Source organism: Euprymna scolopes, chromosome 7 (genome assembly GCF_053919585.1).
Source record: "Euprymna scolopes isolate OS-2025 chromosome 7, ASM5391958v1, whole genome shotgun sequence".
Lineage (NCBI taxonomy): Eukaryota > Metazoa > Mollusca > Cephalopoda > Sepiida > Sepiolidae > Euprymna > Euprymna scolopes.
In genome coordinates this window covers 83,917,378-83,935,484 of record NC_136488.1, presented here as the reverse complement: position 1 = coordinate 83,935,484, position 18,107 = coordinate 83,917,378, and the positions used below count along the sequence as shown (strand labels likewise).

At 33.5% G+C, this 18,107-nt stretch overlaps 1 protein-coding gene across 1 annotated transcript in view; it reads right to left on the bottom strand.

Annotated features, from left to right (window-relative positions):
* Positions 1–7,887: 7,887 nt before the first annotated feature.
* Positions 7,888–18,107, bottom strand: part of LOC145280237 (meiotic recombination protein REC114-like) — a 31,401-nt gene continuing 21,181 nt past the window's right edge. Inside the window, exons 5-7 of the mRNA XM_080132019.1 lie at positions 14,890–15,036; positions 14,280–14,348; positions 7,888–8,563 (exon numbers count right to left, since the gene is read on the bottom strand). Of these exons, the coding sequence (XP_079988145.1) occupies positions 8,402–8,563; positions 14,280–14,348; positions 14,890–15,036 (378 nt within the window). The 3' untranslated portion in view covers positions 7,888–8,401. The remainder of the gene's footprint in view (positions 8,564–14,279; positions 14,349–14,889; positions 15,037–18,107) is intronic.

Sequence of the window (18,107 nt, the reverse complement as noted above, 5' to 3'; positions counted from 1 at the left end):
GACACTAAAACCAATGCAAAACGTAACATTATTAAAACATTAATAACAAAAAAGCTGATATTTGGTATTTACAATGAATTCTCTGGAAAAGATGCAACCCCAAATATCAGCTTTTTGTTTTGTTTTCTTCTAAATGAAATTAAAATATTGTTTCTTCCATAGGAACTAATAAGAAAAAACAAACATACGAAAGAGGAAGCTAAAGTAGCCAAAAAACTATTAATAAGTGTTCACTGTATGCTAATGTCTTAGTAAAATAGAGTTATCTCCCTCAGATCATTGACGACATATCCAACAGCGTCGGCAAAAGTTATAGCCATTGACTTGTGATAAGTGCTTTCGTTAAGAGTCACACTTCTTTGTTTACAAAGCCATTCAGAGGTAGTGACGTCAGACAAATTTTAAGGTTCGGATGACCAACACTGTATATAATGTAGCTTTTTTTTTTTTTCTTTTTTTTTTTTTTAAGCAAATATAAAAATAGAAGTTTTGGTAAATTTTTACTTGGTTTCCATCTTAACATTTTCTTTTAAAATGACGATTTGTTTAGGTTTTTGGGTGTGCTGAAAATGAATATCGCTTTTAAATTTTCCACAAATAAGTAGTATTCCGGATATTAAGCAATAAAACTTCTTATGTTAAAAGTGGTGGCCATTGTTGTACATGCAAGCGCACATATTTTTGCCATAATTAATATATTACTTCATAGCTAGCCATAATATATACTGACCCACCGGGTCACATGTAGTCTAGTGTGTGTGTGTATATATATATATAAAAATTAAAACATAATTTTGCATCTAATAAAAAGGAATTATTTTATTTGAGTAAGAACCAGGAAATTACTTTCCAACATATGAAACCTCTTGAATTTCTGATTTAATTCTGATTGAATTTGAAATCATGAGATTTTAATAAATTAAATTAGAACTAAACTCAATTGCTATTGACAATCTTCATTTGGAGGCATGAAACTTTACGCAGTTTTGTTGTAAATAATTTGTATGCACTATTCATAGTGCACAGCAGCTAACAGCTCTGCAATTGGATCCAGTACCATGATCATCAGGAGGAATCACTTGGCAGTTTCAGCCCTTACTCTTCTACTGCATCTCTGAAGTGACCCTCCCCTCACACACATCTTACTGGTGGAAGTTACTTTTCTCTCCAAAACTCATTGTTTGGTTTTAACCAGATCCAGTACAATGCCTTCTCTACTGCTTCCTGCACATCTGTCACAAATTTTTTTTATTTCTGTGTTTGTTGTTGATTAGCTTTCGTTTAACATATGCTTAAGCTCCCACAGTCAAATGATAATATTCCATATTCTATCCCTTTTCTATCTCTTGATGCAATAGGTAGCTTCAACTGTCCCTCTATTCTAAATAATGTTGAGTTCAACCTTCTTAATAATCCTAACTACTTCCTTATGTATGTTATATAGCAGTCTATATAACGTGTGTCTTTGTGTGTATATATACATGTCTCTCTATGTATGCACTTACATATTATAAATGTGATCGTCTAGAAATTTTCGTTGCGGATGCGGGTGTTTCTTTACGTGTATGATTGTGTGTCTCTGTTTAGATATTCAGCAACGGCTCAACAATGTGACAACTGACGTAACGCGGACAGCTCTTTACAAATGATGAATAACCATTATGGGGTTTACATCAACAAATGAAAACACATACTTTCATTTATTTTTTTTTACGTTTCCTCCACTCTCTCTCTTTCATGGTTTTGACATGTTGCCACGCTTTAGGTGTCTTCCTTTCATTTTGTAAAACATCAAAACACAAACTCTCTTTTTATGTTTAAACGTTTATTTTACGCCCTGGAATTTGCGACAACTACATCTTGCTAATCTTAAACTCTCGCCTCCCAATGATGGAAACAATCTCTTTCGATACTACTGCTAGAAAGGCCCCCTACGTATACATTTAAACTCTTTCTGTATCTCATTAAGTCACCACCCACGTAACCAAAGAATCAAAATCACCTGATACAAATTGTCCATATTTGTTGGTCCACCAACAAAAGGAGGATGGACCTGTAAATTCACCCTGGTCTGTTCGTCTGTACACACTTTTCTCAATAACTATGCCTTAGAATTTTTTTTAATTTTGTACAAACATTAAACATGATATTAATAAAAAGGTAACAAAATGGATTTTCCGGGAAAACTCCAGTTGCTCCCCATAGGGGTGCCTTTCGGGTTAAAATGGCTAAAATTGACACTTTTGTGCTTATTAAAAAAAATTTGATGCCTTGGATTTTTATAAAATTTTCTGAAAATGATTGCTTCCATTCCTTCTGCATTCTTCGATTTTACAGCAACGTCATCCATAAATGCTCTTAGTCAAGATTTAACAAGTGGACAGTCACAATTTGTCGATCTCAATAACATTTCCATCACAAGTGCAAACAACGTCACTGATATTGTATATCCTGCTGCAATCCCAACCTCCAACCTCTGCCAGTCAGTTGTATATTTACATGTCGTAAAGCACATCTTCAATTGAGCTTAGTATTTCATGATCATGCTCTGAACAGTCTCTGGAATCCAAAATAACTCCATCACATTACGAATCATTTCATATGGAACAGAGCCCATGTACGTTTGCAAGATCTAACCATACAATTACAACATCATCTATTTTTTTTTTTCTTGGCTTGTTGGATACTTTGCCATATTACATAAGAATGTTCAATACAGCCAGGCATTCTGGGTAAAGATACCTTTTGAATTGACTCTTTGATGAAGCCATTGCATTGAACATTATCATTCTGTTGACAACTCCAAATACAATCTTCCTATCGATGTTTAATAATGATATGAGTTGGAATTTTCCTAACTCCTTGGCTTGTTTTTTGTTTGTTTATTTTTCTTGGGTAGGTGTATGCCTTCCAAAAGACAACATCTTTAGTGCTCAACATCTCTCTCATCAACAGAAAAAGCCTCAATCGGAAGTGTTCGCAGTGCTTATACACCTAGCACCTGATGCCATTGTAGCAGTCACAAATAAAATAAAGATCTATTTCTCTCGCAAATCAATGTCGATCCATCAATAAGCAATTTGGCCACACACTGACCAATCAGCTGGCAGATCGTATTGATTCATCTGTCCCCTAATGAACTTCTGTAGCCCTTTTAGGAATCTTGGTCAGCCAACAAGGAGAACCCAACAAGCATCAAAGAGAGATTCTTGTCCTCTGCTCTCTCTCTCTCTCTCTCTCTCTCTCTCTTGTTCACTGGACACTCCAGCATAGAAGATTTCCACTTGAGGATAATTGCTGACTGACCTGCAACTACCAAAGAACTTTCTACTCTTTTTTCTGACCTGGACATAGTCCAACTTTTAATCATTGAAATAAACCTTTTATTGTTTTGTTTTAAAAGATGTTCTGTTGTTTATTCCATGTTACATGCTCGAATCTCAATTTTTTGATAGGGGTACAAACATGCATTCCCTAGAATCGTGACACAACATTAAGATTAAGAACACAAACTTTCTGGATAACAGCAACAAAAAAAAAAAATAAATAAATAAAGCACAAAACAAACCTCTTCAAAAAAAAAAATAATGGGTGAAAACAGTTGTACTTTTAGAAAAGAAAGGACAAACACGAAACGTCATTTAAGTTATAGCACAAAAGAAAAAAAGCTTTCCAACTCAAAGAAAAAGGTGACTGAAATGGAAGTCGGTCACAAAATTCAACTTTTACTTAACAAAAAATAGAAAGGAAAACATTTTTCAACATGGAAACATTTTTTTTTAAATTTTAAAAAAGGGTTTTCTCTTTCATTGGTAGCACATAAATGCGCACACACTCAAACACAAGACAGAGACTGCAAAATTGTTCTTTCAACTAAAATACATAAAAAAAATTTTTCATAACAGAGAAAGACTTTAAAATATTTCATTTTATGAAGTTATAAAAAAGGAAAAAATACATTTTTCAATTAAGAGTTATTTTAAGCCTTTTTTCCGTTTACTAGACAGTGAGACACCAGCGAACCCTCTCCTCTATCTCCAGAGACAGTAGCCAATAGATTCTTTTCAGCCAAGACACTATGAGAAGAAACAACTCTTATCCCTTATAAAAACAACTTTTCTCACACACACACACACACACACACATATATATATATATATATGTATATATATATATATTTTTTTTTTTTTTTTTTTTTTTTTTTTCTCATGGTCAAAAAACTCTAAGTAAAATATTAATTTCACTCACAAAACAAAAAATGAAAAAAAAAAACACATCCATTTTTCTAATTTCTTTTCTGACACTTAAAAATATTTTTATTACTTTTTGTTTTTGTTTATTTCTCTCTAAGGCATGTTTCTTTGACAATGTCTTTCTGTTTTCCGATGTTTGATTTTTGGTCTATTATTTATAAATGTAAATGTCTTTAAAAAAAAAAAAGGGTACTATTTCAGGATAGCTAGCCTCAGTACTTACTGTTACAGACTACTTGTCTTCTTTAATGGAGGCCACCCAACCAGTCAACGGCTATCCTCTAAAGTCACTGAGAAAAGTGAGACAACAGAGTAAGTCTGAGCCACAATCACACATGTGCCGACTCCAGACTCTCTCCTTATCTTCACACTGCTATTGCTTGAACAAGCCGAGACAGTGCTTCTACCACAGTCGCTTTGGAGCAGAACCACGGAGATGCAGAAAGCCCTGTTCATTTTCAAACCAGGGAAATTAACACCTGAAGAGCTGAAGATAGTGCACTCTCCACAGAATTTACAGAATAACCGTGCCTATTTTATTACAAATCCATGATCCCAAAAACGTTTAGTTAACACAGGAGCAGCTTGAAATTCCTCACTGAGAAATGTCATCCATCACCTTGCAATCAGTAAATCATTCCTCTATTCCCATATCTGGTCAAATTTCTCGTTCTTTGGATTTGCAATTACATTGAGACTTTACTTGGGTCTTTACTATTGTGGATTTACCCTACTCCATTCTAGGCAGACATTGGTTGATAGATGCTAATACGGAACTTTCCATCCTGGTTTGAAATTAAATGCTTTATCTATCAGCCCAATATTTTTCATTGCCGTTGATAATGACTCATTCCTGACCTTATTACTAGGGCTATGACAACAGCATATTCTTTTCATTATTTTGACTCTCGAGTGTGTATCCGTTTATATCTTATATGCTTTTATAAAGAGCGATGTGGTTCTCAGTTGATTGACTGTGCCTAACTGTGTTGGATATATACTCGAGAGTCAAAACAATGATAAGAATATTCTGTTGTCATAGCCTTACTTCTACCTGGAGTTAACAAATTTGAAAATTCAACAAAGCATCACATTAAGACCACAGGTGCTTCTGTGTTCTCACACTCTCGCTGCCTCCCTGCAGAAAAACTAAAGACAGCGAAGGCAGAGTTTAACCATATGCTACAGCTGAGAATTGTATGCCCCTCCATGCATATGGTCCTGAAGCTTTCTGGAAATTGGCATCTAACTGGGGACTATCGACAGCTAAATGCCATGATGGTATCTGATCATTACTCAACCCCACATATACATGACTTTGCTTTTTCTCTGCACGGTTGTAAGACCATCTCCAAACTAGATTTAGTTGAGGCTTACCATCAGATATCTGTGAACCCATCCAATATAACCAAAACTGTGGTAACAACTCTATTTTGAACATTTGAATTTTTTACTATGTCTTTTGATTTGCAAAATGTGGCTAGTACCTTCCAACACTCCATGGTCAAAGTAGTGCAGGATTTAGACTTCGTCTATATAGTTATAGATGAAATTCTTATGGCAAGTGCATCACCTGAGGAACATATCACTAACCCCTTCCTACTGTTTGAACGGTTTCAGCAGTATCATGTGAGGAGTGCTTCATAACTAGTTTTCTTGAGCCACGTTATCAACCCTGAAGGTATATCTTCCTTACCTGAAAAGGTAAAGGCTATACATGACCTTCAATGATTCACTTCCCTTTGCCAACTAAGGCACTTCCTTGGTCTGTTTAATTACTACAGATGCTTTTATCCCACACTGTGTGGATCTCCTGTCTGCTCTTTCTGACCTGTTATGAAACAAGAAGAAAGAAAGACATACCGATGATGACAACGCATTATTGCAAAATAAACAGATATTTATTTTGTTTGAAATTTATATTGGAATTTATAAATATATTTCGAAGATACACTCCATCATCAGTATGTCTTTCTTTCTTCTTTTTTTTTTTGCCATGTTGTTGGAGTATAGAATCAGTAGAAATCCGTTTGTTGTTGTTACGGTAGTCTTTTCAAATGTCGGAACAATGCGTTGGTCACGCGGAATTCACGTTAGGGTTTGTGTTCCTAGAAAGACATACTGATGATGAAGTGTATCTTCGAAATATATTTATAAATTTCAATATAAATTTCAAACGAAATAAATATCTGTTTATTTTGTAATAATGCATTGTTTTGGCTTCAAACGTTCAAATGTATTTAATACATATTTATTTTATTCAAACTCAAACAGCGCTTCTATCAAGGAACACAAACCCTAATATAATGATATATATATATATAAATATAACTTGGAATATATACAGTTATACACTTATCTATAATATTAACTCAAATATATGTGTGTATATAATAATGTATATATTATGTTCTTATCTAGAATTGCTAGACTTTGGAATTCTCTTCTAGGTCCCTGCTTCAATGACTGTACTGACATGCAGAAGTTCAAATGTAATGCAAACAGAAATCTTGCTGCTCAACTCCTTATATAGTATCCCTGCAAATTATGCCCCAGATAGTAACCCTCTACATTAAAGTAGCACTGTGCCTTGTTTGGAGTGAAAATACAATAAATAAATAAATAAATACATAAAAATTATATATATGTGTGTGTGTGTGTGTGTGTGTGTGTGTGTGTGGAAAAGAAAAAAAAACAATTAAACATGGGAAGAAATCATTAAAACGAGAGATTTACTGGTTTCATTTGGATCAATGAATGTCATCAGAAAAAGTGATCTGAACGAAATCAGTAAATCTCTTGTTTTGACTTTTGATTATTTCTTCTTGTGTTTAATTGTTTTTCTTTTTATCTTTTTCGTACATCCTGTCTCCGCAACATTTCATTTTACAATATATCATGTATTTTATTCTCATATACATATGGACAGATCAGAATTATATCATACTGTCATTTAATATCAATTTCGGAGCAAAGAAATTTACACACATGATAAAATTCAGAGCATACTTGAATAAATTTAAGTTTCCACATAAATATTCCATCTTCAAAGTCTGTGTATATATATATATATATATATATATATATATATATATATATATATATATATATATATATATATATATATAATAAGAATTACAGTTAAGTTTACAAAAATGATCCAAGATCTAAACAAACTAAAGTAAATTATAATATTAAAGAATTAATATTTATAAAGTAATCTCAACCAGATGTAAAAGCTCGATATAACCAAATAGGAGATAGAGCTTATAATAATTTTACCGTCATTGGAAATTTTACCCTTCATGTGAAATCACTTTTTTATTCACCCTATTCCCTCTGTTTCACTTTTTGTTATCAAGTAAGATCTATTACTTACTTGTAGTTTCATTTAATACTTTTGCAAGCAAAATCCGATCCCGCATTTTGCTAAATCCTACCCTCTGATGAGAAAGTATTTCTTCGAAACTCTGCGGATTAAGGACTATCCATTTATTTAAGGTTTCCTTTTTAAAATTAAATACGTTTTTAACTCTGTTTCAAAGTGTTTTTTAACATGTGTTATTAACTACTTGTTCTTATATATATATATATATATATATATATATATATATATATATATATATATATATATATATATATATATATATATATCCAAAAATATTTGTATGAATAAATTATACCAAATAAAAAGTTATTGAGCACTATTATATAAACACATCACAGATTCACTAGATGAAGCTCACACGATATTTACTAAACTATAAGGTACAATGTTCATGAAAGAAAGAGCATAAGGCTACAATTTACTCACAACTCACCCAACAATGAGTTTAATAAACTGTCCACGTCAGCATTATCCTAGCACATAGACCTCACATTGTTATTTTTAGACTTGGGAGGGGGGGTCTTCTTTTATTGGCAAGGTCATAAAATTGGACCTGCGAAAACTGAGTGAAACTTGCGCATACTCAACTGAACTCTTCATATGATCAAAATCTTGAGAATGTATATTATTTTGTGTAGTTTACACAAGTTTTTGAATTTAATAAAGTCTGAGATAAAAGTTTTCAGTCCAGGAATTCACAGTCCTTTGTAAAAAAATAAAATAAAATAACATCTCTTAAGACAATATTCATGGGTTGGGATCATTCCTCTAGTCCTTGCAGTTGTTTCTCGATTTCTTCCACAAAAGCTGGAAAGTTTGGGTCAGCCAGGCACAATTTTAGGAGCTTGCGGACATTACATAGCGGCAGGTGGCTGTGTTGATAGGCTTCTGTTAACTGTCGGGCATCTTTCCTAGTTATTATCTGCAAAAGATGACAGTGAAATTTCTTATTTATTATGTCTCTTTGGACATTTCTTGTTTTAATCAATAATCCCATTTCAACTTTTAATGAAAAAAGATTCACGCTGACACACATAAAAATAAAATAAAATGATGAAAAATAAAAATTAACATTATTCATTTATCCACATTCATCCACATCCTAATTATTTTTGTCTTTTTATCCACCTCTATAAACATTGCTACCCTATCTTTATACTTCTGCCTTATACCCCAACCCCCTTCCTGCACATCTAATAACAGGGAAACCCTAGGATTATTACTACATATTATCTAATATATATTTGTATTCTGAAATCTATTATTATAACCTTACAACTACCCACCCATACCCACCACATAACTTACTTCTTTAACTCACCTCCGGACCTTCCCTTACCTCACTAAATTAAAACCCTAGTGCACAACGCCCCATGTAACAACCTTCATTAATCCCCATAAAACCCACGCTATACCATAGTCTTCTTATAAGTAATTTTGGGATAACCGTTACTTTTGTTCAATCCTGCTTAGAATACATCCTTTCGCCTTAAGTCATCATCATAATATTTCTCCTGAAATTATACACCGTCTCAAAGTGCTGTTGCCATCTCGGTTGCGTCTATCAATAAAATACCCCTGCATAGATAAACTACATACATTTAAGACTACGACAGAAACCCTATAACCTTTTTGCATTACACTTTATATAATATGCTCCTCCTTTATCTTAGAATTCGATATAACTCCCCCTAACATCCTCTATAATTTTATTGATTTATTTAATTCCTGATGAATCCCACGCTAGACGTCACATCCCCATTATGTTACCTAGCATCTTCTCTACTCTTCTGATGAGAAGCATTATTCTTCGAAATACCTTGATATAAAGAGTCCCCTCTATCCTCCAACTAAATGTTTATATACCCTTATTAAATAAATGAATCATTCTATATTTACCAATATATAGTTTTTGTGACTTCATTTTCCATTCTTATTCTTATTGTTTTCCTATCTATCTATCTATCTATCTCTCTCTCTCTCTCTCTCTCTCTCTATATATATATATATATATATATATATATATATATATATATATATATATATATATATTGTAACATATGAGATTTTGTAACATATGCGTCGCATATGTTACAAAATCTCATATGTTACATATGTGATAAAAGGTGAGGAATTAAGTAATAAATAAACGTAGGAGTATGAAAGGAAACTTACGATAAAAGCAAATATCGTTTATCTTTGTAACACATCACAAAAGGGGGGGGGGATATAAGGGAATTTATGGGAAAGCAAAACCCAAGTATTTTATCGCACATGTAATACGGGTAAAAAGAAAACAAAAGAAGACACGGGAACCGAACACGACAAAAAAAAAATGCGAGAAGGAACGAAGCGAAAACACCAGTGATAATATTTTCAAAATTAAATTTTATTATTAAACATTAAACTACGGTAGGGAGGGAATAATGACATTAAGTAAAAATTAAAAAAAACAAATTATAAGGGTGTGGAAGGGTTTTTTATCTATTATCTGGAAACACCAATGAGAAATATATCAAAACAAAAAAAAAAATATATCTTCAGTCCGGACAAAATGAATTCGTTGATATAATATATGAGAGAGAGGTAACTGATGTTTTTTTTTTGTTTCTTTTCTCTTTGTTTTTCTTTTAACTTTCAAAGTGAACTTTAACCTTCATTTTATTTGCCTCGGGCAACAGTTCATGGTACGCGGTATTCCTATATCGTATCCATTCAATATTTTGGTTATTCTCGAAGTATCATGTCTCCTGTATTTGTGAAATTAACATCCTGTATTCTGACAATGCCAGCTTGTTCTCCCAAGCATTATTTCTTTCCTTTCCCTATTGATATGGAGTTTCTCCCAGGCATTACTTCTTTTCTTTCGCTGTTGATGGAGGGGGGTATCCACATCTTCGTTCATTTGTCACTGGGTGAAGCGGTGGAAAATTTTCCAAGTATACCCGCCTTGGCGCGCCGACCAAGCAGTAACTGTCCTGTACCAAAAGGTATTTCTTCCTCTTCTTCCCCCCTCTCTCCCTCTTCTCTTCTTAGCACATTTCTTAGCTCTTTCTTTCCTTTATTCTTCATTGCCTAGCAACCCACAAGGGGCGATGGGTTTCTAAACAAATGACCCGCTCATCAGCCACCTGCTAGCCTGTGTAATAGACGCCTCTCCCACCTCTCTCCTTCTATACTCACTGTCTCTTTTTCTCTCTTTTTAGGTTTAGCCTCACCCTCTTTTTTCTATACTCTTTCTTTCTCTCTCTTTTTTGGAAATCATGTTCATTTTGCCTTTGATAAAATAATAAAATAATAAAAAAAGCGATACATTTCTTGTTGGCCTGAAATTAAATATTTCAATTTTTAATTAAATACGTAATCCAATTTATGAGTTACGTCGCAATATATATATATATATATATATATATATATATATATATATATATATATATATATTCTTGTTTTTTTTAAATATTATCTAGTATATTGAGCTTTCTATTACCTCTATAGGTCATATATTTTCTTTAGCTTTAAGATATATATATATATATATATATATATATATATATATATATATATACCAGCAAAAGTACCCGTCATTGCCTGGATTCAAAAACAGCCTACAGAAAATGGACTCTGATTTATTAAAGTACTAGCGAGGGGTACCCGGCGTTCCCTGGGTGTTTGTAGGTGTGTGTGAAAAAAACCCGAAATGTGAAAAAAAAACAGGTGCCCGTGAAAAAAAAACGAAGCCTTAACGACGCGCAGATGGAAAATAGTAAAGTGTGAAAAAAAAATGTGCGCGTTTTTGATTGACGTGACGGCGATAGCTATTCAGCAGTTAGCATTTTGTGTGGGACAGTTTTTAATGAGGTCAATAAATCGGTTTGTTTGTTTTTAAAAACCCGCTCCCTCATCTTGAAATGAAAGCTACCGTCTGATATGACGAAGCCAACATTGATCAAACGTTACTTAGCTCTCTAGAGACCACTGGCTCTGGGCCTGTGATTAGAGTCGAATTTCGCTTTTTTTATACCAAAAACCGAATGTAACGCGTGCCGATGCGGGAAATGTTGAATAATTAACGTTTGAAGTCGATAAAATTAAATAGACAGGCGAGCTCCGTGGTTAACTGTGAGATATTACAATTTATAGATGATATAAAATGTTTTAAGAAGTTGTGAAGCGAGCGAGCGCTTCTCTGAAAGAAGCCTTTTGTAGACATCGAGGAAAAGCGTACATACATACGTACATACATACATACATACATTGTCGCTTTTATAGATGATAGGTTATGAAAAGGAAGGGTTGTAAAGAGATAGCTTCGAATTTGGGGGTATCAAAACCAAAGCAAAATATGATGAAAGTAAAAATAAAATAGATAAACCCCATAATTTATTATACCATACCTGTTCACACTGAAACACTTATCACAATATTCTGTGGATCTATATTAAAAAACCTTGTTAAACTTTGTAACATATTTCCATTCTATGGAGGTCAGGCGCGAACGAACACCGCATAATTTTATTATACCATATTTCTTCAAACAGAAACATAATTATCAAAGTATACTTACGCAGATAGATATGAAAAGTCTTTATTAAAGTTTGTGCCTATTTCCATTCTATGGAGGCCAGGTGTGAACGCAGACCCGCCCCACAATTTTATTATACCATCCCTATTTAAGTTAAAACATACTTATCAAAGTATTCTTATGTACATCTATATAAAAAACACTTGTAAACGTTTTTTTTATTAATTTTTAAATTTTTTATTTCCATACTTTGTGGATCAGGCACGAACGCAGACCTCACAATTTTAATGACCCACCGTTCTGCCAGATCAAACACACTCATTCCTGTGTCTCGATACATTTTCTATCATTATATGTAATCAGTTTTTTAAAATAGTAAACCGTATAGGAGCCTATTCGTGACCAGACACACACACACACATACATACACACACACACAGATTCAGCTTTATATTATAGATATATACATATATATATACACAGTCATCCACATACAGTACTGTTTCGCTGTATCACAGCTCATCAGTGTGGCTAGACAAGCAACAACCTGAAGCCAGGATCGAAACTCGACCGCCCAAATGACAGTTAGCGCTTCTAACCGTTAAGCTATTTGGCTGCTGCTATGTGGGTAGTGAATTAACAATGTTTGGCATTGTCCAAATGCCTAAGCTCAATTAATACACTAATGGCAGTTTGTATATCACTTCCCAATATGCTCAACCCAAGATAGAGAGCATTATATTCATCCACATGCAGTACTGTTTCGCTGTATCATAGCTCATCAGTGTGGCTAGACAATCAACTACTTGAAGCCAGGATCAAAACTCGACCGCCCAAACGACAGTCAGGGCCTCTAACGATTATGTTATTTGGCTGCTGCTATGTGGATAGTAAATTACCAATGTTTTGATATTGTCCAAATGCCTAAGCTCAATTTGTTTACACAAAGAGCATGCCTGGGTTGAGCATATTGGGAAATTATATACAAACTGCTATTAGCGTACTAAGCAATGCTCTTTGTGTAACATTTCTAAAAGATGTTTACTACATGTAAAACGGATGAAAAATGAGCATCAGAGTGGCTGCTATAAAAAACAAGGATCTCCTCTGCTTCTCATACAAAAGTCACAAGGGCCAACTATTCACCACTGAGGTCAAAGATAACCATCTTCTAAAAACCACAACACTTTTCAACAAGGTAAAACACTCAGTCAAGCCAAGGGTGTGCTGATTCTTCTCAGGATTGGTTGAACAAGCCACAGAGCAACAAATGGCGAACCGACAGTATGCACAAAGTTTTGCAATTCATAAAGATCAAGTTCTCTAAATCTGTAATGGTCTTTGCGGGTGTTTCCAGTGAAGGCCATACCACATCTTCTAAAAAGACGAACTATTAATAAATGTGTATTCTTTTAGTTTCTTTTGTCATCTTTTGTTGCTAAAGCATTCATGCTGGCAAATATATACTAAGGATTTTGTTTTGATAGAATAATTATATCCAATACTCACAAATATTTGCTGTGTGACTTATTACATAAACAAAAGGGTAGAATGTAGAATTAAAGACAAAATCCCATTCTAACACTTGATATCAACTATATTGGCCATCTTTGTTAAATATGTAATAATAAATAAGGTGTTAGTAATAAAGGATAAGTTCATGAATCTGGATAAGGAAAAAGGTTTAAGAGTCCATAGTGGGAGAATGTTATTAAAAGTCTGTATGTAGTGTAGGAATAAGAGTTACTTTGTAAGGTTAGCAAAGTTCACATGATGTGGAAGTAAGCCTGTGTGTCAAAATTGAAAGGAGGCTCACATACTGACAAGCCACCATCTTGGATAGTGAAACTGGTGTATTCCCTTAAATAGCATTTGAGAACTAACACCCAATCAAAATTAAGTGTGTGCTTCAATCAGTACTAAGCTCAGAAGTGAAACATATATTTCAAACATTGTTAATGGTGGCTGCTGCTGTTGCTGCTGCTGCTATTGTCATTGTAGTAAAAATTACTACTGCTACACATTTTAATTACTTAATAAATCATGATATTAGAATTTAATTTGCAAATAAATTGGATAAAAAACGAAAACTAACAAAAAATACAGAAAAACTTACTTGTGCCATTTCAGCAAAGCTTATGTCCCCCTTTATTGGTGTAGAATCTGCATTTATATTCTCAAATTCCTGTAATGAATTTAACATTGAAAATTAAGAGAATAGCCATTTTTAGATATAGTTCTGCATTTTTTATAAGAAAGTTCTTGCTGTGAATGCCTTACAAGGAGAAATCAGAGATTAGACCTCTGTTGAACAACTTCCATTGAAATAACAATAGAGAAACTAGCAATGTCTTTTCTGTTAGAAAGGTATTTAAGGAACAGAAGAAATCATTTCCCACTAGATTTCGAAGTCAATTTTGAGCTACAATCAATGGAGAGTACCACCACCCCACAGATAGCTTTATTATATAACACATTTTCAAGTAGAGCTCTCAGAACCAAATCAGAACAAGTGCAAACGTTGAGTACAATAAACATGAAAACATGCCAATACAACCATTTTCCTGTTACATTTCTAACATATTCAATTGCCGACAAAAAGTCTCAGAAGTTATATTACTCACATGAAACAAAATAAATATACTTTATTAATCTAGTTAAAAAAATAATAACGAAAGATCTCACTGCAAACCAATAAGCCATAGAGAAAACGGATATGTTAGTACCTTGATACCACCCATTCCATTGGAAAAAGATATCTTTTCAACAGGAAAAATTTTTGAAAGAACTTTCACACAATCCGAGCAGGATTCACTTGGACTTTGACCATTTGTATTTTCAGCAAACTTCACTCGAAATCGTCGTAAACTGTTCTGTAAAGAGAAAAAGAAAAACATTAGAAAGGGCTATCGCTGTATTGTAACATTTTCAACATTACACAAAACACTTCACAAATAGTCTTTTATGTAAGCACATAATTTTGCACATGTATATTTTCGTTAGTGAGCAATCAAGAAACAAATTACAAAAAACAGAGTCTTTTTACACACATGCACGGTTGCTGGTGTTCATTCTCCGATCGCCACTTTTGAGCTTCTATTTAACTATAGACAAATCTACTCACGCCTGGAAACACAATGGAAACTTGTTAACTTTCAAAAGTTTTATTTAGAGAAAGTTTGTTCATGGGAAGAGAGAACAATATCTAACTCTAATTACTTCTTAACGTATTTTTTAACTTAAAATTTCCTTAAAATTATTTTAAAATGGTGAGGCATGGGCAGAGTCTCAAGGCAACATCGACTTAGATTCTCTTTACCTTGTCAGAAATATGTCGCCTGTCTTGCTTTCTGACTCTGATTGACTAGAAACACATGACATCATCTCTATGTCATATCATTTGACACTTGCATTTCTCACATAATTTTGTCTAAGGAGCTAACTTTTGACCCTCTGCTTCAATCACGCAAGCTGCAGCTGGGTTTGTTTCAGTTTGCTGCCAGGTTATCCTGACATGTACTATGTAACCCTCTTAAGATGGTAATGCACAGAGTTTCAAAACAACATTTACTGGGATTTTCTCTCCATTGTCAGACGCATGTGGTCTATCCCACTTCCTGACTCCGATTGACTAGAAATGTTGTTCTGTTCCCCAAACACATGACGTTCTATGTATGTGACATTATTCGACACTTGCATTTCTAGCATGTTTTATCTAAGGAACTAACTTTTGATCCACCTCACTTCAATCATACCAACTGCAGTTGGGTTTGTTTCCATTTTATCCTTACATGTACTATGTCACACTCGCCAAAATTGATACTAGCTAACATAATCTCTACTTACTGGCATAGAGTCCCAATCTATCTATCTATAAAAGTGAAATTGTCTCTGTGCGTGTGTGTCTATGTGTTTGTCTGTGTGTGTACATTTGCCTACCAAACTACTCTGTCAATTTTCAGTCTACAGACTCGAGATTTGACATAAGAGGTATTGAGATTTGGGAAAATCTTTTTAATCTGTTTTTGGACAGAAATTTGGCTGTTAAGGGGTCAAGGTTCAACGATTTGACCTGTGAAAACTTTACCTAACTCCTCCGCCAATTTTGGGTCCAAACACTTGAAATTTTAGATGTAGGTTACTTGGACATGGATCAAACTTTTTAATTTAATTTGAGCCCAAAACAATAAATGTTAAGGGATCAAAATTGAGGTCAAAGTTTTAAAAAATTGGACCTCTGCAGTTTCTACCAAATTACTCAGACAATCTTTGGTCTAAACATTTGAAATTTTACATAAAGGGTATTCAGCTTTTTAATCGGTTTTTGGCCGAAAATTTGGCTGCCAAGGGGTCAAAGTTCAAAAGATTTTACCTTTGCGATGTCTAGCAAACTATTCAGCCAATTTTTGGTCTAAACATTTCAAATTTTACATAAAGAGTATACAGACATGCAGCAAGCTTTTAAACCACTTTTTGGGCGAAAATTTGGCTGCCAAGCGGTCAAAGTTGAAAGAGTTGACCTTTGCAGACTCTACCAAACTCCTCCGCCAATTTTGGGTCTAAACACTTGAAATTTTAGATGTAGATTACCTGGACATGAGTCAAACGTTTTAATATATCTATACATATGCACAGAAAGTTATAAACAGTACATAGGGCCCGAGCAAAGCCAGGCTGAACTATTAGTATATAACAGTATATTACAGACCCTTTTCGTAAATTAACATCAATTAAACATTTCAAAATAGATTTTCTTTTAAGTACTGTTAGCTGAAACAGATTCCATCTATGAAATAATAATACCTTTTATTTATTTAAAACAACTCTTTGCCCTTCAGGTATCTCCTTTGATTAAAACAGCATTTTTGGAAAGAAGGGTTATGTCCTCTGCATTTTTCAGCAAAACATATTTCAATCAACAGACAAATACATCCTCATTTCAAATTCTTTTTCAGTTTTCCGCATGTTATCACTAACAAAAGACCATTTTATTGAAGTGTTCTAATCATATAACGAAATAAATGGATGGTTCAGTGAGGTTCCACATTAGTGATTTTTTTTCTATTATCTTGTATTTTCATTAATATTCCTCACGTTGTAATTTTTTATCGTTAGTATTATGGTCACTAGACTAGTCAGCTCAACAGCTGATAGATGTGTTGAACAAAGCTCTGATTGGATAAAGAAAAGGGTAAATGAGGAAAAGGCACGTTGAGAAAGACTTGGAATGATTCAAACAATGGTATATCGAAACCAACGTAAATGGTAGCTTCATAGAGAAAGTCATTTTGTGTTGTCATTGCCAACGTGCAACCATGGCCCTCTGAAAAGAAGAAAAAGAAGAAGAAGTTTGGATAAAGAAAAAGAATTGAAATTGAAAACCTTGATCAAAAAGGAAATATTTTATTGTGACAAGTTTGGTTTGGTTTGGTTTGGTTTGGTTATATGTTTCATGAAATACTGAACCTTCTTTGTTTATTTGATGCTACCGAATAATGTCAAGTAAAAACGAGTCACTGTATGCAATTAACTGAATACATGTTGCTATTTCACTCACAGCCAAAGAGAAAATGTGAGTTAATACTTTTCCCAAATGTAGAGGGGAAAATTCGTTTAATGGATAATGTCAAATACAGTGAATTATTTTCAATATGTATTGTTTTCTTTTTTCAGCATTAAATAACTGAAAAACGGTTGATTTACTATAAAACAAATAAATTAAGACCATAGCAGCTTCCATAGTCCTCAAACAGTATCAATAACAATATGACAGAAATGATGAATTGTTTACTCATGGTCCTCAAGAATATTGTTCCTTCTTCTTCTTCTTCTTCTTCTTCTTCTTCTTCTTCTTCTTCTTCTTCTTCTTCTTAGTATTATTATTATGATGATTATTATGATGATTATTATTATTACTAGTGGGACCTGTGGAAATTCCACAGGG